At 44.6% G+C, this 25,301-nt stretch overlaps 1 protein-coding gene across 2 annotated transcripts in view; it reads right to left on the reverse strand.

Annotated features, from left to right (window-relative positions):
- The window catches only part of LOC148641110 (ATP-binding cassette sub-family G member 4-like), a 33,145-nt gene extending 10,416 nt beyond the window's left edge, over positions 1-22,729 (reverse strand). The window contains exons 1-3 of one of the 2 annotated variants that reach the window (XM_088619098.1): positions 22,086-22,729; positions 14,499-14,739; positions 92-209 (exon numbers count right to left, since the gene is read on the reverse strand). In XM_088619098.1, the coding sequence (XP_088475224.1) occupies positions 92-209; positions 14,499-14,730 (350 nt within the window). In that variant the 5' untranslated portion in view covers positions 14,731-14,739; positions 22,086-22,729. Of the gene's footprint in view, positions 1-91; positions 210-6,069; positions 6,643-14,498; positions 14,740-22,085 lie in introns of those variants that run through there. The other variant, XM_088619099.1, reaches the window with a different exon arrangement.
- Between the last annotated feature and the right edge of the window lie 2,572 nt (positions 22,730-25,301).

Consider the following 25,301-nt stretch of genomic DNA (forward strand, 5'->3'; position numbering starts at 1 on the left):
GGGAAAACCCGGAGGTGGCCTACAGGATCTGGATTGGGCACTCCAGTGTTTCTCTCATGCAGTTGCAGCCTCCCTCCTAGACCTCTCTCACCTGTATCCAGCCAGGATGTTCATGAAGGTGGACTTGCCAGCTCCTGAGGGTCCCATGATGCCAATGAGCTCCCGGCTGCAGAACTTTCCCGACAGGCATTTCAGCAGAGCCTTGTAACCTGTGGGCAATGAGAGAGAGAGAGAGAGAGAGATGTATAGTACTAGAAGATAAGCAGACTTTTGAAGAACACAAATTTACAACTTGCAAGCTCTAAAGTGGTATCTGTATTTTGTTTCTGAAGGCGGGCAACAGAGCAGAAAAAGCAGACACCGACCAAGAAACACCCATTTTTATGGCTCATTCATTCACTCCACCAGCCATGTTAGGCCACTTCCGGAACACTCATCTTGTGGGGAGGCTGAAAATAAATGCGAATAACGCTCTGTTCGATCTCTCACTTGGAGCCGTAAAGGTTTACACTGCATCTCTAATGTGAAAAATCAGACACAAGTGCCTGCGTGCGAGTGAAACAACAAGAGCTTTTCCATTTTGAAGCAGGAACACCTAAAAGCACCCCTCTGGAGCTGAGCTTTGGGCTGTCCTAACAGAATATTTAAGCAACAGATACCGGGAGACGCTGTTCTCCCCCTGGTTCTCACTGAATATTAGAGAGTTTTTGGCTCCGGCAGTGTCCTCTTATTGATCTGCTCAGCCCGGGAAAGCATGAGAGACGCAGCGGAAGAGAGACTGGGGAGTGAGAGGAAAATTAAGGGGAGGCAGGAGAAAGAGAAGACTGGAAATAGGGAATCAATTTATGGAGGAGGCTGAGGACTGGCAACCTTCCAGACCAGGAAACTCAAGCTCAGCTCCTGGAGGGCCTGGTGTCTTCTGGGTTGTTCCCCACCCAAACTCTCAGTTACATAACCAGTCGATTTATTTTAACAAGCCACATAACTGGAATACTCCTTACCAGGCTCCTCTGAAGTCTTTGATGGGTAGATGGACCTTTAGCTAAACTGTATGTTATGAGTAAAAGACATTAAGAAAAACTGTATATATATTGAACAAAGAATTTCTGTTAATTGCTTTGTTAATTGCAAAGGCTAAAACATAAACTGGAAGGCATCAAGATCTCTGCGAAACTGTTTGGCACCCCTGTTTTAAGAGATTCGTGAGGCTAGCCTGACACCAGAACAAGAAACTGGTGACAGCTGTTTCCCAACCAATATGTCCCTTGAATTTAAAATATTTTTATATTATATTTATAGAAACCTGAGTTTTGGCTGTTACAAGCTGATTTTTTTAAGTGACGAAAGCTCGACCTTCAGCTTAACGTCACCAACATCTGCATAACTGATACAAAGCAATGCAAGAGGATGTGCAGGGTTTAACCTCGGGTAAAAACAATGAATATCTCCATTCTAGTCCTGCATGGAAACACTGTGTTAATACTGACTAGTATAAAACATTCTGTTCCAGTCCTCTCCTGTCCCTGTACTCAACTCAAGATACATGATGCACATTTGGTCATGGTGTTAACATTGCTTTCCTTTCTTCCAGCAGTGTCTTACAAAATTTATTTCCCCAATTGATGCAAGAGCTCCTAGCAATATGAACGCCCGCGTGAGATTAATGCCTCCTGCCAGTGTCCTACAGTATAAAACTCGAGAAAAGACATTTCAGTGCACTGTCTTACTCAGCTCAGATCCCTTCTCTAAGTCTCTGGCCTCTTACTTGACCATACTATCTCCCTCTCTCTCCTAGTCCCCCAGCTATAACCACTGGTTCACAATAATAATAATTTTCAAATTGCACTCAATTTAATAATGAAATCCTACCATATTGTAATGTATTCTGGACCACAAATTAAATACAGGTTAATTACAACATATGAATTTCTGAAACAAAATCCTGAACTGCAGCATATCGGTAAGAGTCTACCAGACAATTTACATTCCTCCTCATGCCTGTAACCTTTCTGTGTCAATGCCCTTCAGACTAAGCCCCTCCTCAAAGCACAGCTTTGGTTGGTTGAGCTCCTAGATTGATTGACAGGGAAATAGTCCATTAAGGCCTCACAGATGAAGAAAAAGTTCCTGTTTTAGGCAGGGTTTGATTTCATGCTGTGCACAAGGTCATCTGCATCACAGCTGTCACTATCAGCTTCAGGGTAAAACCAGGCCCACATATTCAGCTCTCAGGGGATTGTGATGCTCATGTGAAACATTAGATAAGCCCTCACACATACAGTACATGCCACAAACACATAGGCCTATCAATAAAACACATGTACCAGCACAAAAGTGCTCATACATGTGCACACATGCATGCAGCTCCCTTTGATTGATATTCCCAATCAAATTTTACATTTTAAATCTATACAAGGGGGAAAAAACGTTTAGAAGGAAAACACATGGCTCAAAGTGAGAAAACACCTCCTCCAAAAAACCCTACAGTACAGCTACTCATTTGAAATTCTACATATGCTCGACGTTCCTCTCTTCAAAGTTTCAAAAGAAGCCTACGCCCACTGAAAACAACAGATCAGCTCTCCACGGCCTCCCGCTGATCTCTTGATCTTCGTCTGGTACATCTCCGATCCAGCCCTTCCCCCTCCCCCCCCACTCCATCCCTGGATCAGCTCAGCAATCTGCTCTTGAGCGCTGGGCGGGCTCTGTTCTGTGAATGGTCTACAAGGCTCCGTCGCTGTCGGCTGGTGCTGGTCTATCTAGCATTCAAGCTGCTAAATCCCTTTCCTGTCTTCAGCGCACTTGCTCTTGTTTCCCTTTCTGGCTTTGCTCCCTGTAGGCTGTAGTCTGCCACTGGAAACGCTCATTATAGAATCTCTCTTCACTGGGAGTGCCGAGATCTGTTTCACACTAAGGTGCAAATTGCTGCTAATTCATAAAATTGCTCAAATTATTTTATGGCAGGAAGGCCATGCAAATTCCAGAGTGGGATTTTTAATCCTAGTGGGCACCCTCCAGTTTTGCACAGACCTTCTTAATTACGGATTTTTTTAAGGGAATCATGTAACCTTGCATCAATTTACTTGTCTGGCTCTTGGCTACCATGCTACATGTATTCGATTGAATTAAGTCCCCAGGGTCCTGAGACGTGTTTTAAAAGGTCACATTTAGGGCATTTTCTTAAATGTGCTTGCTTAAACCTGTTTTTTGGAAAATTAGGAATAAAAGTGCTTTAGAGTTAAAAGTGTTTATTTTAGCTGTAATAATTTATGATGCAATGTATATTAATGGGCGGCATGGAAGCAATTTGGTTAGTATTGCATCCTCACAGATCTGGGGTTCTGGGTTCAATTCTGGACCTGGAGTACTGTCTGCATGGAGTTTGCATGTTCTCCCCGTGTTTATGTAGGTTTCCTCTGGGTGCTCCAGTTTCCCCAAACAGTCCAAAGATGGGATACTAGGTTATATACTGTCTAGTAACTAGGGTACAGTATATATAGTATATATACCCTGCACATACAGTATATAACTAGGTTAATTGGCTTCTTGGAAAACTGGTCCTGCTGTGAATGCGTGCCCTTGCTTGCGTCTCTATGTGCCATTCAGGGTGGGCTAAGGCTAACTTCGATGAAGCATTTAGAAAATGAATCGAAAGGCGTATATTAATAGAGTGCAAGTTTTTCACCTTTGGAGCAGTGGAGTTTTGAAAGTTTTAACTGTCCCTTAATGGTTATTCTCCGAATGAAATAAATGAAAACCCATCCAGATTAGGTTCCCAGTATGTGCTGCAACAGGACGCTGTGGTCCCACATGCTACCAGCAGGGGCTTTCACTGTCGAAATTTGTTTTCATTCGCGGATATTGACATTGTGAATTTGTTGCAGCTGTAAGTGATAACGTTTCTTTTCGTGCTACATATCCTGCTCAATTATGAAAATCAAGCCCAAGAAATACACTACATTCCAAATCGAAGGAAAAAAATACCAACACCACAACTGTTTTAAATTCAGCACAATGTACATATGAATAACACAGGGTGTAGGCTGCTATATTAGGTATACAGTGCATGTATATAAATCTAGTGTTTGTGCAAGAGAGCTCTTAAACCCTGACTCAGACAGGGAGCCCTGCTGAGGTATTATTCAATGCTGAGGGTTTCCTTTCAGGCTTAACTGCAATGCAGCTGGATTTTATTATCATCGACTCAGAAGAGCTATACAGCATGGTCCAGTGTTCAAGACTGAGGTGTTGAAAACATACATGTTAAATAGAAATATCCATTATTGAAGGAAGACAGTGAGAGTTCATTTCTTGTTAGTTACAGAACTGATATTGTTTACTGATTAAGCGTTTTGCTCCAAAGCTCCACGCAACAGTGAAATCAAACTCAAATCAAAATTTATATTTTCCTCACTCATGGACGTTGCGTTGGAAAATAAGTTGCATTTTTTTTTAACAGAGTTAAAATGAGTGAAATTTGGAAGCTACGCAAAAAAACCTTTTGTAGTCCCCCTACAGATCCACTAGGTCTGCTCTCAGACTAACTTTCCACTCCATTTCCAAGTAGTGGTGAAGTAATCAGGACGCCTGTTTCTGCTCCTCCAGATCACGCCCAGATGCACCAGGATCACCCTTGATCTGATGGCCTCCGTCCCAGCCCTCTCCCTGTCACGGCTTGTGGTCACAAGGGCTCTTACACAACATCCTCGGTGTGTCACACATCCGACATCCCACCTGCCTGTATGCTGATCCTGATCTGATTTATTCTACTGACAGAAAACATGAGTCACCTTCACCCCCAGCTAGAGCCCAGTTCATTCCCCACTCACCCAGAGTGACGTTAGCTTCCTTGGCCAGCTGGACCAAAATCAAACCTTTAATCGGCCACAGCCACTGCCACCGTCGCCAATCTCAGGCCTCCAACCTGTTTTTTGCCTGCCTAGGCAGGAGTACCAGACCTCAGGCAAGTAAAAGCTGTAATCCAACACTGAGTGATTTTATTTCAAATCATTATAATTACTGCTACAGTAGGTGACGCAGTGGTGTCTGAGATAGGGGAGCACTACAGCCTCACAATCCGTCAGTCCTGGATGTGGTTCTGGACTGGTGTACATTCAGGGTGGAGCTTGCATGTTCTAACCACAGTTGCTAGGTTATTTGTGGTCTCTGCAGCTTGTGTGGGAGTCCATCACAGTGCTGGCTGGCCTTATACATTGTCTATCAGTTTGGGATTGAATGGATTGATTATTACTATTACTATTATCATTTGCATATTCGATTTGCATATATGTTTTTGCTTCCAACTGTGGACAGGAGTGCTATGCCCTTGTTTGCAAGTTACGGAAAACAAAAACTCAGAATTGCAGCAAAACAATAAAACAGGAAAACAAAACAAGTTAATCTCTTCTAATAGGAAGCAGAACTGAACATACCCTGCTGTTTTCAAAGGCTGTTTTCCTGTCTGTCTGTGAATTCATTTATTTATGTTTTCCTGCATGTTGCAAAGGACTGCTCCCTGTCAACCAAAATATATTCCCAGAGGAATAATCTTTATTTTATGCCTTGGTAGCTAACATACGCCATTTCAGCACTTTCGTGTAAGTGGAAACTCGACTGGGAGACAGAGGCAGTCAGGACGGAGAACAGATGCTGATATTTTTTTACCATTACAATCTAAAAGCACAAAAACTACAGTACCACAAAGAGAAATATTCTTCACTGTGGTGGGAGATGAGTAGCTCCCGTCCACCACTTTGAGCATGTGGAGTCCCCTTTAACTCCCCAAAATATCTTTTCATTCACTGCAACACTACAGACACGGTTACATATGGAAATCCAACATAATAACAAAAACATAATCAGCACCTAGTAGACGTTTGTAATGTACACATCGCAACTTATGTGACATTCTTATTCATTAGCTTAACGAATAGGTACTGCAGTACCTACAGTATGTGTGAGTGTACAATGTCTACAGTATATTAGTGAGGTGGCTGGTGGTGACTCACTGGAAAGTTAGGATGTCAGATTAGGGAGATGAGACTTTTAGCCTCAAATGCAATTCCTCACCATATTTATGTTTTCCACGGACCCATCAGAGTAGCTTCATAGATCTCCAGGGATCCACGGATCATAGTTTGGGAACTCCTGGGTTGGCAGTACGGGTGGCAGATCTGAAACGATCTCTCAGATGGACCAGTCTGGTGTGTCGGTCCTGCTCTGGTGTGGTCACTCAAGGGTGACCAGATCTTGGACGGTCATCTGCCCTGCCGGTCTGCTGTAACCTTCTCTGCAGTCAGGACACTCCATAGTGCCAGCAGCATGCCAATGGCCCTCTCCCTTGCTTCTGGTGACATTCGAGGCATTATGGAATGCACAGAAAAATGATTAAGTGTGGCCTTTTTCTTGCAGTGACCTAAGCTTTAAATTAAGGACTTTTTAAAGGTGACCTGATCAGGCATTATTCCACGTGGACCTCATTGGGTAAAAGTGCACCTAATGAGCTTTCGTGTGATTGGAAAGTTGCAATGCCTCACTGCACAAGCTGTACTGCTGGTCAGAGGGCTTAAAACAAACTGACAACTTTTTACGGAAGTACATAAGCTATAATGATAGTATTCTCATTCCAGAAAATGTTGCGTTTGTTTTTTCCATCAGTATATATAATTAAAATGTATGATCTTTATATCAATTGATAAAAGCAGTTAGTAGTAAAACGCAGACATTGTGTTTAAATAGACCACAAACTGGAGCCAAATCATGTCAGCTTAAGAGCTTTAACTGGGTGAGATGTTTGGCAATAGCTCAGTCACAACTCTATTTAGGTTTCTACAGCTCTAAATCACTGGTTGCAGGTTTGCAAATCTCAGTTCACAGGCTGCAGGGGACTCCAGCCCTCACGAGGGCACACTCTTCTGCAGTGGTCACAGAAAACTCTTTTCCTGGAAATGTTAACAAGGAAGCCCAAGGGAAAGACTGGCGTCTCTCCAGAAAACCTTAAAATGTGTTTCTTCAAACACATCACCTCCTCTACATCATCCTTAAAAATCAGGACCTACTCTAAATACGTTTGATCTGGTGGTGCACTCAAAGGTTTATTATTATAGCCAGCTGCTGTATCACCCCGCCACCCGCTGAAGCTCAGCAGGTGTGATCTTGGCCAGTACCTGGATGGGAGACCTCCTAGGAAAGCTAAGGCTGCTGCTGAAAGAGGACCAGTAAGGAGCACTCAGACTGCAGTCTGGGTGGGTCCTAATGCCCCAGTATAGTGACGGGGACACTATACTGTAAAACAACGCCATCCTTCAAATGAGACGTAAAAGTGAGATCCTGACTCTCTGTGGTCATTATAAATCCCAGGGTGTTTCTCGAAAAGACCTTTACCAATCCTGGCCTCCTAATCATCCCCATCTCTGAACTGGCTTCATCACTCTGTTCTCCTCCCCACTGAGAACTGGTGTGTGGTACTAGCTCATCGTCTAAGTGGTGCTACACATTGGCGGTGGTGGGCGTTTTGAGTGGAGTGTCCAGAAAAGCACTATATAAACGTAAGGAGTCTCTGCCACCCCCACTGTGATGCTGCTGCCTCAGTCTGGCATTGTCTGCCTGGCTACCTGCCTGCGCTGGACCCCTTCCATGGATGATAGCCTACTATCCGAACCAAATACAGGACAAAACAAAGCATGAGGACAACTAAAACATACAAATTGAACAGGAGACCCCTGGAAGGCTAAAACCTTGCTTGTTTCCCACTGAAATAGCATCATGATGATAGTAACAAAAGACCACCTTAAAGTCATATCATTCAACAACTGCATACACGAACAAATGGACATGATCCAGTGTTCACATCTTACTGTTGCCCCTTAGTTTCGATTTACATCTGCCTCTCCTGGTCTGTGGAAGTGCTCATTATAAGACACCTGGCACATCAAGCCCCGATCAAAATCTACTTCCAAGTCTGTTTATCCTTCATTCTCTGTGAATGTTGCTGATTATCCCAGCTACTGCGGAGAGTTTTGGATCTGGCCCAATTTCTCGGGAACTTATTTTCCAGGCTCTAAGATTCAGCCCATTGTAAAAACCAATTACCTGTCTGTTAATGGCCCTCCCGTGGCCCCAACAGCATACCTGCTGAAAGCTGTGCTTCCATATGCTGCACAGTAATGTGATCATTAATCACTACATTGATCTGACTGTAGATTAAAAGATGTCATGAAAAAGCATATTTCATGTTTATGGTTTTTCCCACATTCTTTTCACAGACTTGTATCTGGATTTGACCTTTTATTGTCCTTTTTGTCATTGAGGATAAAATCATACATCACAAATGTCTATTTATTTTTTATATATATATTCAATTTTTCCATAAATATATATGTGCATCTTTTGCCATGACCATCTATAGGATCACGTAGACAGGGATAATGGATAAAAAAATGTATCCTAAAAACCATGACGCAAAACTGTCTGTCTACCCAGATGTGATTCAAAGACCCAGAATTCTACCGTTCCTAGTATGAAGAAAAACAATGTTTGATTGCCTTTCCAGTCTGCAGTGTGGAATGCAGGAGCTTTTGAGAGCTCTCAGTCATTAACTCCACTTCCTGCCACGGTAGGCTGCAGGATTCATTTGTCTTGTCAATTATTGATGACCTCAGACTTGCTCGGCCAGCACAGTTACCGGAAAGAGCAAGAGCTGTTCATCACACACACACACATCGGCCCTGTATGCAAAACGGGCCTGAACCCGTCAGAGAGGAGACAGCTCACAGTCAGGAGGCTGTGAAAAATCAGCTCACGCAGCCCTGTCATCAGCTAGGTGGACACACGCTCTCCCTGCGGAACAGCGTGGAGACCCTGACAGCCCAGGGAGTGCGTTCCAGCCCGGGACTAAACGCTTAGCATCCGAAAGTCTGCACCTTTTCAAAATTGCAAATGGACAGTCATTAGATAAACACTAAATCTGATTCAATTACTGGGTGCTTAATGAAATGGAAGACGGATTTTCAAAAATGTAAGCAATTTCATGGGCAGCGTTTGCCCTTAAAATATCTCTGTTGCAGCTGTGGCATTCGCAGTCACAGGTTCACCGTCTTGTGCCGACAGGAACTGTTTTCTCCATCTACTTCAGACTCCTCGAAAGCAGGCACCGCGTTTGAGAAAATCTTCATCAGGGCAATGATCACACTCTTCTCATCCTCCTCTCTGGTGGCCCCATTGTGGAACCACATACCCAGAACCATCAGAACTTTGTCACCTCTGATCACCTTCTGGGATCTCCTCAAGACCCACCTGCCTGGACTCTGCCTTTAGCTTGTTCAGCCTAGCAGTGTGATTTCCTTTTGCCATGTGTTGTGTGTTATGTTCCCTTTCACTCCATTTATCTCTTTTAGCTGCCGGACGCGGGAGTACTTCAGTGCTTTGCATTTCAACTGTTGCAATGGCTGTCGTGTGATTAACTGCTTTCATTTGTCTGTCATTCACCACTGTGCATTTGTGCTCTATTCATTATGTTTCAGCTGATGGTTCGGAGATTGCCTGTGACCCTGTCTTATAATAATAATAATAATAATAATTGCTTACACTTATATAGCGCTTTTCTGGACACTCCACTCAAAGCGCTTTACAGGTAATGGGGACTCCCCTCCACCACCACCTGGCTAAAATGTTTAAGTGGAAAACTGGAAAATGGATGGACGCCTGTGAGTGTTTTTGGATGGTAAGGTGACAGCTCGAGAAAACTGAGGATGGGTGATTGTGTTGAATTTGCAGTGGTAGTGTCTATCAGAGCCATGCAGACCTACTGTAGAGACTGGCTGCTATTGCTCAGCTGTCCCACCTGTAGCCCTGCCCAGGAAGCAGAGAAGCTCTAGATGTTCAAGGCTGAGCAGGAGGGAGGCAGGGCAGGGTTAATGTAGCCACGTGCTGAGAGCTGAAGGTGACCTGAGGATTCAAAGGCAGAGCTGGCTGCGCGCAGACGCAGGGGATTCAGAGGGAGAGTGAGCTCTCTTTCTTTTGAAGAATGAAAGGGAGCAAGAAACAAAGGAAGAACTATCCTGGGAAGGAGAGGGATGTCAGTGTGGGAAGCACAGCGCTATTCAGATGCAGAGGGCTTCATCTCTGAGGGAGCAATTGAACGGGGTGCATCTCCCATTTCGTTTTTTGGTTTCTTTTTCAGAAAAGCTCAGAAAGCCAGTTTCAGCCGGATTGGCTGACGCTGCAGACGACTCCTTGCCATGAGGTCAAGTCTGGGTCAGGGCACCTGGCCGCTGTGACTGGGACCCCTCCAGTGGTGCGCACAGGCCTGCGTGAGTGGGCCAGGATCGTGCCAGTTCGAGGTGACGCAGTGACTCCCAGACACCGCTCCTGCTTACTGGCTCCACCTCTCCTACAGGGCAATTTTGGGGTCATGCATCATGTTGAAAGATGAACGGAGTTCCCAAAAGGTGCTATCGGCCAATGAGCCAAGAGGAAATAAGAAAATGATGAGATTTACTTCAAAACCTACAATTTACCTACAATTACTGTATTCCAAACCCTTTATATGTGTAATTCTGCTGTCTCCTCACATTTTCTCATCTTTTCTTACTTTAAAGTATTAGTATTAGTATTAGTATTACTTTAAAAGCACCATGCACATTTATTGAAGGATGTAAAGGCATTTAAATATGTAATTACAGTACGTAACCCTTTTTGCATTATAAGGATGAAACAGAGAAAGAAAACTGTGGTTCTTGCTTTGTAAGGTGGGAGTTTCCAGGAAACCATAAACCATTTTGTATTTTAATTTAAGGTTAATGCTCGGTTCATCTTAAAGGTGGCCTAGTACAGCCAGTCAATGTGAAGACATACCTTTCGGCATAGAAAATTCAAATCAGGCCCAAGAGAACCTTTTAGAAGACTATAATAAGCCAGGGACATTCAGCCTTAAAAAGATCAAATCACTGAAGAAAACCAAGAGCACAGAGCAAATCTATTTTCTATGTGTTGAGCTGGCAAGACACATCTAGCAAGGTTTCAGATTCAGACTACAATGTACAGATACCGTACATGCTAAAAGACAGATATATCTGAAAACCCTTTCCAGCAAATGTGTGTGCTGTTTTCCTCCATGCTTTGAAACAAAACAAGAAAGGCCTCAACACAAACACTGTGCCTGAAAGGTCAGCGCCATCTACCAACTTATTAGTGAATTACTAATCTGCTCATTGTTAATGCAATCAATATTTTTATGTAGCTATTCTTCACAGTGAGCAAAAGCATTCTCAAATCTCAAAGCATTATGTTGGGATGCAACATGGTTTAGAAATTTAAGACAGAGATGTAGAGTAAGCAAGTATTAGCAGAAGAAGGTTTTCTGTCAGCCTCAGGACAGACAGGCAAAGTTCACTAGGGTTCACAAAACACAGAAAGAGGAAGTGGTAAAAGCTGTGAATGCTATCGTGTCCTGTGACTTCTGAGTTTGCTACCTGACAGTGAAACTGCGTGCTGTGGGTCACCCTGGGGGGAATTTGCACTCACGCAGTAAGAAGAAAAGAAAATGAAAACAACAACTGCAGTTTACCGTGTGAGAGAAAAGCTTGCAGAGACTTTACAGAGAGAAACCCTGCTCCTCCGGTCGGCTTTAACTCGCCTATAAGGCGCAGGAGAGCTTGCCGGCCCAAAGAGACGAGTGTCCTTTTTCCAAAAGGGGGTCGATATAAAATGAAATATAAAAGAAAACATAAACCCCAAAAAATTGGTGAGGTCTGTGAGGCTGGGTTTCGATTTCTGACTTGAGATGAGTCCGCTTTCAGGAAAAAAAGGCTGTGCTCTTAACCGTGGGTAGTGGTTCACCGAGGCTCACAGAGCACAGGATAAACATGCGAGGTACAGATCTCTTAACCTTGCTATGAGGCCAGGACTGAGTCGCACTTGTAAGAGCAGCATACTGGGCCCGTCATTAATTATTTACTGAAGCCAGAAATGAATTTGCTGAGAGCAGCACAAGAAGGACGAGAGGCACGGGACTGAGCCGGGAAGAATGTGGGTCAGTGGGTGTACAGCTTGGGCAGGGAGGACAAGGCAGGGAGATTCAGCCCAGAGAGCTTGGTTCTGAAGGAAACCCCAACTCTGCACATCTCTGTCCTGTGCCCCGAGGAAGGAAACGTGATCAGCGATGAGTGATGGCCGACTGAAACAACTGCCCCTTACTTTTCAGCGTTTACATGTTTCCACTTGGTCAGCTTTGAAAATCACATGGCCTCAACTATCATTTCTATGCTGATGATACTCAGATATACAGCCATACCAAACCTGACACTGCTGTGGCTGCCTCTAGTCTGTCCAATTGCATCTCCGGCTTAAAAACTTGGATGACTCAAACCTTCCTTCATCTTAACTGTAAAAAGACTGAAGGGATGCTTATTGGCACCCCCCATCAACTTTGTAAATCCAATGCTATAACCCTATCTGTGGATGGTACTTTACTTGAGCTTCAGTCTAAATTGAAAAACCTTGGGGTGATATGTGATTCAGGCTTGACATTCAACCCACTTGTGCAGCATACTGTCAAAACATCTTTCTTTCGCCTCAGAAATATTGCTAGACTACGCCCCATGTTATCACTAACTGTGGCTGAAAAGCTAGTTAACACATATGTCTCCTCCCAAATTGACTACTGTAATGCTCTACTCACTGGGGTTTCTAAATCCACATCGAACAAACTCCAGTATGTCCAAAATTCGGCAGCCAGAATCCTGACCGAGGTCTAGTGCAAGTGATCACATTACTCCTATCCTGGAGTCCTTGCACTGGCTTCCTGTCAAGTTTCATGTGGACTTTAAAATCCTCATGCTCACCGATAAGGCTCTGCATGGCTTGGAACCAATTATCGCACTACTCACCACCTCACAACCTTCGCTCCTCTAATTTTGGTCTCCTATCTGTCCCCCAAGCCCGTCAACACTCTATGGGTGATAGGGCCTTCTCCTGTTATGCACCAAAGCTCTGGAACTCTCTCCCCAAGGACATCAGAACGTCATCTTTTCCAAACTTCTTGAAATCCAGACTCAACACCTTCTTCTTTAGAAGAGCTTTTACTGAACTGGTTCCATTCTTTAACCCTCTGCCCCTGCTGTATTCAGTACCACCATCTACTGTCTCCTCTAACTGTGTATTCTTATCCTGCTTATCTTCTGTATTTTTTTTATTGTTGTTGTCATTCTGTAAAGCGTTTTGAGAAGCCACCTTTATAGGGCAGTATGTAAAATAAAGTTGTTTATTATTATTTTTATGACAAAATAGTCTTCCGTGCCATTTTTTCCAATTTTTCCTGCAGATAGACACGGGTTGCTTCTGTTATTGGCAATTTTGTATCTGTTGAGAAGGAAGCTCTGTATCGTGTTGCCAATTCCACACTCTGCAGTTTGAGCAATAATAGTGAGAGGAGTGTGGTACTGTCATGTGTGTGGTGGGAACTGCCTCCAAATTCCCTTCAGCTTTAATATAATAAAGCGATCAAAAACATATTGCCTGGTATATTCTTTACTTCACTCAGTTTATGCATGAGGGTTGATAGACTGTTTTCTGACTTATCAAGAAGTGTGCAATAAATTCTGCAGAAAACAGAATCAAACAGATGAAGTGCATCAGAGGTATTCAGTATTAATTTTCCACAGTTCTCATACTCTTGAATCCCTGATCTGCTTACACATGCTTTTTTAATATTTAGTGCCTCTTTGTACAGACATTTCTCCCAATTTCATTTATTATACGCTATAATTCCAGCCGACTATAAACTTCTCAGTCTCAACAAAGGTATAGGAGCACAACTGCAGCCACGTTCTCACTGGCCTAATTAATTTCTCATTCTGCAGCCGAAGGGAGCTCTTTAATCAAACCTTGCTTCCCTGCGAACATTGCTCAAGAGAACTGTGGATTTGCCGAGCGTGCTGAAAGCAAGGAGGAAAAAGATAAAAAGACAAATTCGGGCAGAATTTTCAGGCAGAATTAGTCTAATTTCACCTCAGCACTTCTGCGTGTAAGAACTTCAGACTCAATCCACAATCTGAAAGCGCAGATCTTGCACTTCAATTCTAGTGCAGATACAAAAATAGCCAAGGCAGAAACAGAGAGCATCCTGTCCTGTAAAAATATACAGTTAAAAAGGTGCAGCTCAAAATAACCTGATCTCTGTGTCTTTCATTAAAATAAGCTTATCAGGTTTCTATTTATTTCTACATTTATAATAATAAGCAGCGGTTTAATTCTTCAAATATCACTCTATTTCTGTGCCTGTCTCAGCCAAAAAATATTCCCTTTTTTATTTCAGGAATAAGACTTGCACAGGTTTTATTCAAGAACTACTTTCATTAAAAAAAGCACCATTCTGGAGAATGGAGGACAGCGGCTCAGGATTGACTCCTGTTCTCCAGTCGCTTTCTCCTCCAATCACTCTCATCCCAAGCATTTCCAAGGCAGTACCAAGAGGCACAAACACAGACAGGCCACCCTACCTCTCTTCCTCCAGAAGGGGCCCTCGCGGATAGAGTAGGACAGCTCGGTGAACTCCACGTCCACAGCAGAGCGCTTGGGCAGGTGGGAGAATCGCTGGGCCTCTGTGATGTGGTTTTCCACCTTCTTCAGGTGAGTGCTGGTCAGCAGAGGTGCTTCCTGGGCACCCCCGTTACATATGGTCTCTTCCATGGGGATGCCGACGGAGCCAGGCTCCAGCGACTTCTCGGCCATACCAACTCCCTGGAGGGGGACGGGGAGAAAAACGGGTCATTCGTGGGAATGCTACATTTTTAATATTGTATTGTATTTTAAAATCAGTAACTCTTTGTGGGAAAACATAACAGAAAGCTTTGTCAGATCAATTAGCTATTTTGCTTTAGATATCTGGATATTTGTATGTACAAAAGTCTTGAACACTGTTGCATTCCCCCAAGCAAATACTGTCTATACTTCTACGGCATATTGACAATGTCATTCCACCGAGTTCATTTCATCCATCCATTCTCTAACCCAGCATACAACGGCACAAAGGCAGGGTACACCCTGGAAGGGACACCCTGGAAGGGACACCAGTCCATCACAGGGCACACTAGACACACACAATTTTTCCAGAGGGCAATTAACCTACCAGTATGTTGTTGGACTATGGGAAGAAACCAGAGCACCCAGGGAAAACTCACACGAATATGGAGAGAACACACAACCTCCACACAGATAGCACCCCCAGTCCAGAATTAACGATTTAGAGCTGCAAGGTAGCAATGCAAACCACTGCACCACGAGTTCAATTAATTCAAATCACATTTGCCGGCATGAGGACAGATAAAAAAGGAGTCAAGTGGATTCCATCTATTAATGAAAAAAAGTGGACAGAATTAAACTGTTATAATACAGAATCACAACATTACTTTCTTCAAGAGCCAGGTATTTCCCTTCCTTGGGTGAAACTGGATACAACTTTTTATCTCCCCTTATTGCTCATACAGTCCCATTTGAAAATCTGCCTCTGTGGTTTGAATCTGGATTCATCAAGATGATAACAAAAGTTTAAAACAGCAAACAATGGTCAGAAAGAAAGAGCACGGTATGATGAAGAAAGGGCCCTGTTCACTGGGCAGTAAAGTGCCAGTTTTCTTACTGGGAATATTAATAGTTTGAACTCAGGTGGTTCTTCTGCTGAAGACAGCAGTTAAAAACGTTGAATACCTGAACTGTGGGCTGCAACCACACATAGCTCTCCGCTTGGCCCTGGTTATCCTGCTGCTCACACAAAACTGAACTTTGACGAACAAAAGAAGAGAAACAAATGCCACACCTGATTGAAAAGTGTTTTGTTGTGCACAAGAAATAAGTGGGAGAGCAGACAGGTGGCTAAATTAATGCTTCAAGGTAAAAAAAAAAAACCCTTCTGTGAGCGCTCAGCCCTTCTCGTCTTGAAACAAGACGAGCCATTTAAGTGCCTAACCATTGATCAAACGTTTTCATAAGAGACTTGGCTCAGTTGACCTTTTTAATGGGTCTGCAGCATGAACTGTTTTATTTTTGAAAAGCGGAACATGGAAGGAAAAGAGAGAGATCGGTCCATTACAAAAAAAAAGGCTGTCTTTTCCACTCTGCTGTAAAAACAACAGCATAATATAAAATTGCTTGGATTTATATGGCGGTTTTTATCCTCAAAGTAGTTTACATGAAGGAGGGGAGCCACTTAATCCACCACTGACCTGCAGTTTCCTCTGGAGCGACTTGATGCAGCCCCATTACACAGCAGATGGAGAAGAGGAAAATTTGTCAACTGCATTAAGGGAGAAATTCAGATTTTGACAGCCCGGAGTGAAATTTGTGTGGCACCTTAATTTTGCTAATGGCTTTTGAGATAAAAATAAAATGTATCGGCCACCAGGGCTTGTGCTTTTTATTTGAATTGACAGCCCATAATTCTCAAATAACATGGGACATTCGCAGATGAACAAACACAAACGGTTCGGGCTTGTAAAAAGCTCCTGTCTTATAATATGTGAGTAGATATTGGTTCTTCTGCTTACTTAAATTCCACCTCTGCTACAGTATATCTATATTCTATGAACATGTGTTCACATATCAAATAGGGCACAATGTAGTCCAACACTGCGGGCGATGTCAAGGAAAAACAAACATCTGTGTGAATACCAGAGGCTGCCTGGATGTCTGAGTGACAGGTGCAGACACAGAGACACAGGAGGCCTGAGGGATCTACAACTCAGGGCTAAATATTCACCCTGCTGTGCTGTGGGCTCCCTACCCAGCAGCCTAGACACTCGATTGTCAGGCCTACTGCAGGGAAAGAGACAAACAGAGCATGCCAAACAATGCCTTACTGCAACTAAAGAAAGACAAAGTCACTTAAATATTTTTTGCCATGCTGGTATCAGTGTGCTTTACCCAATAACGATTATTGCAAAAAAAAGAAAGTGATTATGTACAGTCTTACCAGCTTCTGATCTGAACTCAGCTGATTTCCTAAAAATGCAGAAACTAAACTAGGCCAGACACATTATGTACTGGGATGGGAGACTTCTAGAAGAAAACAGACAATAGGCAACGCTTTTCCATCTGGACCAAAATTCTCAAACAGATCGCCCAGTATGGCACCCAGGGACACTGTACTTTGGATAAAACATTAAATTACCGTCCTGATTACTTGGCGATTACAAATCTCATGGCACTCTTTGCAAGGGCAGGGTTATTACAAAGACTAGCGTCCTGGCTAAATTCCACTCTGGGTTTGTTGCAAAATGGCCTATAAACAAATGTAATAAAGATGAAGTCACCTCTGTCCTTAAGGACTGTGCTACTGACAGACCCTGACGTCATGCACTGCGATATTCCAGCACTGAGACAGTGAACACAGTGTAAACCAGTGTAAATGCCAAGCTACTGAACACAGTTCAGCTCAGCTCTCTAAAGCTACAGTGAGCTACTGAACACACTGTAACCCAAACTCTAGATACCAAGCTACTGAACACAGTACAGCTCAGAACTTAACATTTTACACTGTGCAGCAAACCAGATCCATCCATGTTCTAACAGCTTCATCCGATTCCGGGTTCATGGGGAGCTGGAGCCTATCCTACTGTAGCATTGGGCACAAAGCGGGATACACCCTGCCCATCACAGGGCACACATAAACACAGACACGCTCCAGGGCCATTTTTCCAAGAAACCAATTAACATACCAGTCTGACTTTGGACTGTGAGAGGTCAGCAGAGCCCCCCGAGGAAACCCACTTGAACCCAGGGACAACACGCTGTCCCCACAGAGACGGCACCCCAGTGCTGCGAGGCCGCAATGTCACCAAGCAAACGATCCAACCACGGTGCGACAGGGAGCGCTACAGGAGGTCATCCTTGCCTTCAGCCATAAGACTGTACAACGCAGGGCAACATTGACATTGATCTGTTTTGGACTAAACGGTAAACTCTCTGTTACATCTGGCTTTTCTTGTTTACAACCCTTTTTGTGCAATATATGCCACGGACTTGTGCAATACATTTATATTTATATTGTGCAATACAACTTTTTGTGTACTGTTCTGGTTGGTTCCCAGTGGTTCTGTATATTCTGGACTGTGAGTTACTCTTCTTAGTGTACTTCTCACTGACTGTACTGATTTAATTGTATTATTGTATCATTTTGTTACACTGTGCTGTGTTGACTGTGTTAAACTGCTGTTGCACTGCAATTTCCTTCACGGGATCAATAAAGTATCTATCAAATCAAATCCTAAATCTCTTTTTAAACGGCGGTCTAAGTTGAGAGCAAGCCTTGCTCTATCCTCTGGTGCTGTGGCAGGACGAATGCATGTCCCAGCCCCAGAGATAGCGAGGCACTCAGAGGCACATTACCGCCAGAGAAGCCTGTGCCCTGCCAGCAGCCGCTGCCTGCTGAAGAGAAAGGGCAAGCCCTAGCTGTTGCTAGGAAGACTTAGACAGTGCAACTCCCCAGTGAATTCCGAGCGGAAGTGGAGCTAAATCCCCTCCCCACCTCCACACACACTCACAGAGACAGCGGCCCGTTTTGCACCACGTTCTTGGGACGTGACCTGCCGAAATGAGGAGCAGGGAAAGGAATCCACACGTCTGGTTCCCCCTGGCTCAAGCACAAAGCAGGTGCAGTGCATCTCAGCTGAGCGTTTGCTCGACACCTATTCAGATTTTGTAGACCTGCTCCCCTCCGTGCCTCACAGGACCTGGGGCAGGGAAAACCTGGAACTCACAACTGTAGCACAAATGGGGTCGCTACCGATCGCAGTTCAGCGCCATGTGAATCTGAATCACAGGCTCGGTTGGTGAATAGATCCTATCGGCAGCCATATCACCCTGCAGCTCACAACTGGCAGCCCCAATGAAGCTAAGCAGGTGTGAGCCTGGCCAGTACCTGGATGGGAGACCTCCTGGGAAAAACTAAGGTTGCTGCTGGAAGAGGTGTTAGTGGGGCCAGCAGGGGACGCTCACCCTGTGGTCTATGTGGGTCCTAATGCCCCAGTATAGTGATGGGGACACTATACTGTAAACAGGCGCCGTCCTTTGGATGAGACGTTAAACCGAGGTCCTGACTCTCTGTGGTCATTAAAAATCCCAGGGCTTTTCTCGAAAAGAGTAGGGGTGTAACCCCGGTGTCCTGGCCAAATTTCCCATTGGCCCTTACCAATCATGGCCTCCTAATAACCCCTATCTATGAATTGGCTTCATTACTCTGTTCTCCTCCCCACTGTAACCCCAGCGTTCTGGCGCACTATGGCTGCCGTTGCATCATCCAGGTGGGGCTGCACATCGGTGGTGGTGGAGGGGATCCCCATTACCTTTAAAGTGCTTTGAGTGGAGTGTCCAGATAAGCGCTGTATAAGTGTAAGCAATTATTATTATAATTCTTCACACGCAGGACTTCAAATATATGTCCACGATGCTGCATTTCAAGCTACACCAGCAGGGCACATTAGGGCCGTGCAGATCACATTTCTTCCTTTTCTCCCTCTGTTGCACGATCGGTGGAATTTCTTTTATTTCAACCCTTTTGTTAAGAGCTCGGATCTTATTTCTCCAAGACTGCAGTGTTGTGCTGATGCAGGGAAATGGCTTGATCCCTGAGAAAAAAAAAGATTAATCCCTGGAGCTCATATGAGGGCACCACTGGCTACTAAGTGTAGTGTGAGCATCCCTGGTAAGAAATTAAATACACCGGGGGCGTGATCTCTGTTCTTCTCACGCAGGAGAGGGCAACAGCCCAAGTTGGGTGACGGTTTCATCAGCAAAGCCGCTTTGAAGTTCCTGGATCAAGCCATTTCTTTCCAGAAACACCTTAGATAGAAAAGAAATTCCACTGGGATCCTGCTCTTGTTTCGGAGGGCCCAGAGATCCACTCGCGAGGTCCTCTGGAGCAGGTCTGCCGCAGTCTCGGATGAAAATAGCACGGCTTTGTGTGGATTCGCTGCGCGGCATCATCAGAGAGCCCAGCAAGGACAGGCGCTGGCATCGAGGACAGATAACAAAAGCTGTGTAACACAATGTTCTTGAGACGCTTATCCCAGCTTCCAGTAATGACAGAAGGCAATGTGCAGGCTGCCAGAGCTGATCAGCCTGACTGAGACAGAGGGGGAGGAATGACACCACAGTGAATCCTCAACAACCGCACACAGGTTTTCCTGGAGTATCCATGATTCCCTCTTTTGAAATCATGTTGAGCCATGCAAAACAAAAGTCTGCCGCCTTCAAGGTGATATAGTGTAATCTGCATGCAACACAACCCTAAGACCAATTCAGGGCTGACACACAATAACCTCTGGCTTGGCCCACTGCATTGTAGAGATGCTCAATCAGAGGTCTGATCCCTTCCACTGAAAGGAATATTCACTGGAAAATGTTCCACAGCACTGGGAAAGGGGACCAGCTCTAATATAACATATGATGTTAAGGAGAGAGCTGGCGAGACGGAGATAGTAGACCTTTGCAAAGACCCAGAAGTCCTCAGCTAGCGGGATGAAGACACAACAGCAGACTCAAGGCAACAGGACACATAGGGGTGGGAAGGATTGGAAGACCGCAGCATGGCCTACAAAAGGGCATGTCTGGAGCTCATCTATTGAAGGGTTTATGTTTGAAAGGTAATGTCCAGTGGAGTACCTTAATTCTCACCTTCACCGCCCACTACAGTAGGCAGCATTTCCAACGAGTGAAACCTAGAAATTGGTGAAGTACTAGACAAAACAATAGCAGGAGAGCTACCCGCTTGGATGACCAATATTAAATCTGTGTCTTAACACAGCTGAGTAGTCCGAGCGCAAGGCTAATTGGAATGAAAACACCATTTAAATATGTCAACTGGGTCCTACTTAATTCCTTCAGAGAACCGAAAGTGTATTTAGGAAGCGGTCGCGCTCATTGACTCACTTGGCGCTGTGATTATGCCTTTGAGCTCGAACAGTTCCTCTTTACCGACACTGCGATCTTTGCAGATTGGTCTTCCATACAATCAAGAAGTAAAACGAGAACGAGAGGAATGGCTTTGAAACACTTCACGTAGACCGTTGTTGGACAAAACACAGGAAAATATAAGAACATAAACAATCAGTGAAGCACATCACACAGATGTACAAACAATGTTGCTTATTACCATTAGCGTACTACAGGTCTCGTTGCTATAATTACTATGTAGGCATCCACCAAAATTAAGAGCCCTGGTAGCCAACACAGCTGACTCATCTGTATTGCTGTTCATGTGGATAACACGTACCAGTGCAGCTGTACACAATTCTACCTATCCAGCAAAGCACCAGCTTCATGACAGTCACAGACTTTCTTACCAGCTGTTTATATTCTACTCAAATTAGGATGTATGTTCATACCCATATGGACAGCACTGCCTCCACAGGAGACAGACAGAAGGCGGAGAAGGAACTACCAGCTCCGGTGCTGCTTTTGACTCAAAATACGATCGACCCCTGGGCGGCTGGGTAACCCTGAATCTCTCTCTCTGACAGCAGCTCCCCTTAAAATTAAACCTGATGTGCAGCCGACGCAGACAAACCCATAACTATGCGCATCGTCAAGCTTCCCGCGGTACAAGGACCGATGCGGGTTGTGCCTGCTGTACCATTTTCCAATGAGCAAAAACAATCAGGCTATTTTAACAATGCACTAGTCCACATCAGTAACAGGTAAGCAAAACCCCCCGAAAGAAAAACAGAGAGGAAAAACTCATTCCCCGGCTCTTATTTGAAAAATGAAAAACAGCACGCATACCCTACACAAGTAGGTCCATTAATAAAGTATTATGTAAAGTAGAATTATGTTTGGGACACGATTACACATCAATTTCCTAAATATATAAATATGTACAAAATTCCGTGCAATGCCAACGCATGAAAACATATCCTGTAAGAAAAACAAGGCGAGAAAATATATACTGATTGCATTAAGTCTAAACGTGCTCAGGTCCCGCTTTTACTCATCCCAGATAAACTAAAGCACTGTTACATAAATAATGTCCTATTCTCTATATTTCTGTCTTTGCAATCATAACAATAACACCACGCAAGATAAGGAGAACACACCTTACTGTGTGGTGATGCGCAAACCGGACAGACACGCTCCGCTGTCTACAAACCACTCCGCCGTTACAGAATTAAAACGAGGTCCCGACTCATTCCTGGAGCTAAATACGCTGGTGATTGAGGATGAAGCCACGAAAGAAAACACCAGAAATAGGTCCGGTGATCAACGCCTGTAATCGACCATCCTTGTACGGCTCCAGGGGAGAGCAACGCGTGAAGCTACAGTATCTTCTGCCTCCCTTGCTCCGGAGCTTGGGTTTCTGCAGTGTAGCCCGACTCTGATCCGAAAACCAGCAGCCCCCCTTCCAGTGACAACAACAAATCTCATGGAAATAATCCCAGCGTGGAGATTTTTTTTTTAAAAAAGGAAACGCTATCGGCTTGTGGGCAATTGACGAACTCTATTGAGCAAAAGCAACTTGATCTCCGGCGCCTATTGTGTAACAGCAGCGTTAAAACGTTGGGTACATTCGCCGCTTGAAGTTTTATTCCAGCACCTCTTCAGCACCTCCGTGCTTCGATTCACTGTTGTTCTCGTGCTCTCTCTCTGTCATTTCCAGTCTCGAAAACGCACACCACAAACCCCAGTCATGAAGCAGCGAGTCAGTCTGTCGCCTTATCTCCCGGTCTTGCAGACATCACTAACGCACACCGGCCCTGGGTAGGGCGTCACTAACAGGTTCACTTAGAAAATACAGCATACTGTATTACTGTATACATACTGGTAGGGTAAATGGCTTCTGGGCAATTTGGCCCTGGTGTGAGTGTGTCTGTGTATAGACAGTATTTATTTTAGGAAAATAAAAAAGGTTATGGAGCTTATGGAAGTCCAGAACAAGCTACCCAGTCATATTGTTATTTCAAGAAAAAGCCACCAATGTGCAGCCCCACCTGGATGATGTGACGGCCAGAACGCTCACCACACACCAGCTATCAGTGGGAAGGAGAGCACAGTAATGAAGCCAATTCTTAGATGATTAGATCAATGTGAAATTTGGCCAGGATGCCAGGGTTACGCCCCTACAATTTTCGAGAAACGCCCTGGGATTTTTAATGACCACAGAGAGTCAGAACCTCGGTTTTACGTCTCATCCGAAGGACAGTTTACAGTATAGTGTCCCCGTCACTATACTGGAGCATTAGACCACAGGATGAGCGCCCCCTGCTGGCCCACTAACACCACTTCCGGCAGCAACCTTAGTTTTTCCCCAGAGGTCTCTCATCCAGCTACTGACCAGGCTCACACCTGCTTAGCTTCAGTGGGCTGCCAGTTGTGAGTTGCAGGGTGATATGGCTGCTGCCATCTACTAGCAAACAGATTGACTAGATGATCTCCTCTTATTTGTAACCTTTATTTGATTTTTTTAAAAAGTATTGTAGCAAAGCAACACTGCGTTCAGAGAGAAGTCTCCCTCATTTTGAAGAGCAAAATGACTCTCCAGCTACAGTCACGGACTGTCATGCGATTGGAGACTCTTTGTGTACATTGGGGTTGAATTCCCCAGGAGCTCTGCGGACAGTACCAGCAACACACCAAGACTATCCATCTGAGGGGACACCACCAGTGTGAAGGGGGTTCCTCTCCTTCTCCTCCCCACGACAGAGCAAGTTTTGGCCTGAACAACAAGCGACACACCCACTCAGCTTCGATCCGCTGACGCCTGCAGGGATAATCGGAGACTTTGCCGGTCAAAGACAGGGAAAGGACAGCTCCTTAAGAGGCCATTACTGAAGGAAGCCCTTGTTCTGAAGTGTCCTTTGCAGTGGGAGTCATGTAATAGGATGGTCTCAGACCTGTTAGGAAGTAGTAGTGAGGACCCTGTGCAGAAAACCAGGGCAATCGCCAGAGGCGTAGTCGATAGAACAATCCGAGGTTCCGAAACATGCAAAAACCAGAAGTTAAGCCAAAGTACCAAAACCAAAACCAGGAGCCATAGTTAAGGAACAAAACAGGGTCAGGAAGCCAAAAACCAAGTAGTAAGTTATAGCGAAAATGGAAGTAGCTCTAGCCAGGAAATACGCTCATACTGAGCCCAGGGGAGAGTGTGAAGCAGCATTAAATAGGCTGGGGTAAATGGGCTAGTTGGGAACCGTGCTGGAATGCAAGGTGGAATGACAAGTCCTCCGGGGGCATGGCGTAACTAGATCAGCCTGCAGTTCATCAATTTTTTCACTTTCCATAAAACAACCCGTCCCACAGAATGTGAAACAATGGCCAGTCAAGTAAGGCTGTCTTGCTCATGCTGTCATTCAGACTTTCATTCTCTCAAACTCCAGGGGAAGGCCTGTAAAGGTGTTTTCCCCCACCGGGGATATTTATGCATGGAAGTCAGCCTGTCTAGAAGAAGGGGCACGAGCCGATATGCCAGAACCAGGACGAGCTCATTTCTCGCCGCAGAGCACTCATCAGCGCGAGTGGGAGCCGTTCCTGTCAAAGATGTGCATTCTGAGCCTGAAAGGGTCCCTCTTGTTCAGGTGGCCCCGTTGGAGAAGAGCTGAGACCTGTAGCTATTCCAGCGAGGATGAGAGTTTTTCAACGCATGGCCTTCAATCTTTAAACTTTTCCAAAAACGTAATCAATACCTAAACCAATTACAATGTCTGTGGATTAATAGAATCCACTACCATATACTAGCCATGAGGTTGAGTCCACAACAAACCTCATTTAAACTTGATGCAGATAGTCTTTATAATACAGTACTTTTCAATCTGGTCAAGAGATTTGTGCAACGGCACCTGTTGTTGCTGACAGAGGCCTAATTCCACTGAGGAATTAACCTGCTCATCCTGGGGAAACTCCTCCTTAAATCCCTAAGCTGCTGAAGGAGAAAGAAGAAGGGTTTTTAATAAGCTTGGTTTATTCCCCACTGGGGTGTGAATTCAATCTGCTTCAGCCAGAAACGGCTCTCCAGCTCAAAGCTTGCCTCAGATGAAGAGCTGGGCAGAACATTCCCAGACGCAGCCTTCCTCAGCATCTGCCAGACGACAGGCTGAGTGTACTTTCGATACTGCAGCATGAAGTCAGCACCGCAATAATCTTAGTCAGTCGTGCATCATTATATGATTCGACCACTAGCTCTAAATGTTAATCTGATTCCTCAACGACTTTTGAAAACATTAGACATTCCAACTGCATCCTGTTTGTGTGCTTCAAGACACTGAAACCCCAAGCCACTCGAGGAGCTGTTTTTAAAATAGCATCCAAAGCAGTCGACC

This window comes from Lepisosteus platostomus, chromosome 25 (genome assembly GCF_059453375.1).
Source record: "Lepisosteus platostomus isolate fLepPlt1 chromosome 25, fLepPlt1.hap1, whole genome shotgun sequence".
Lineage (NCBI taxonomy): Eukaryota > Metazoa > Chordata > Actinopteri > Semionotiformes > Lepisosteidae > Lepisosteus > Lepisosteus platostomus.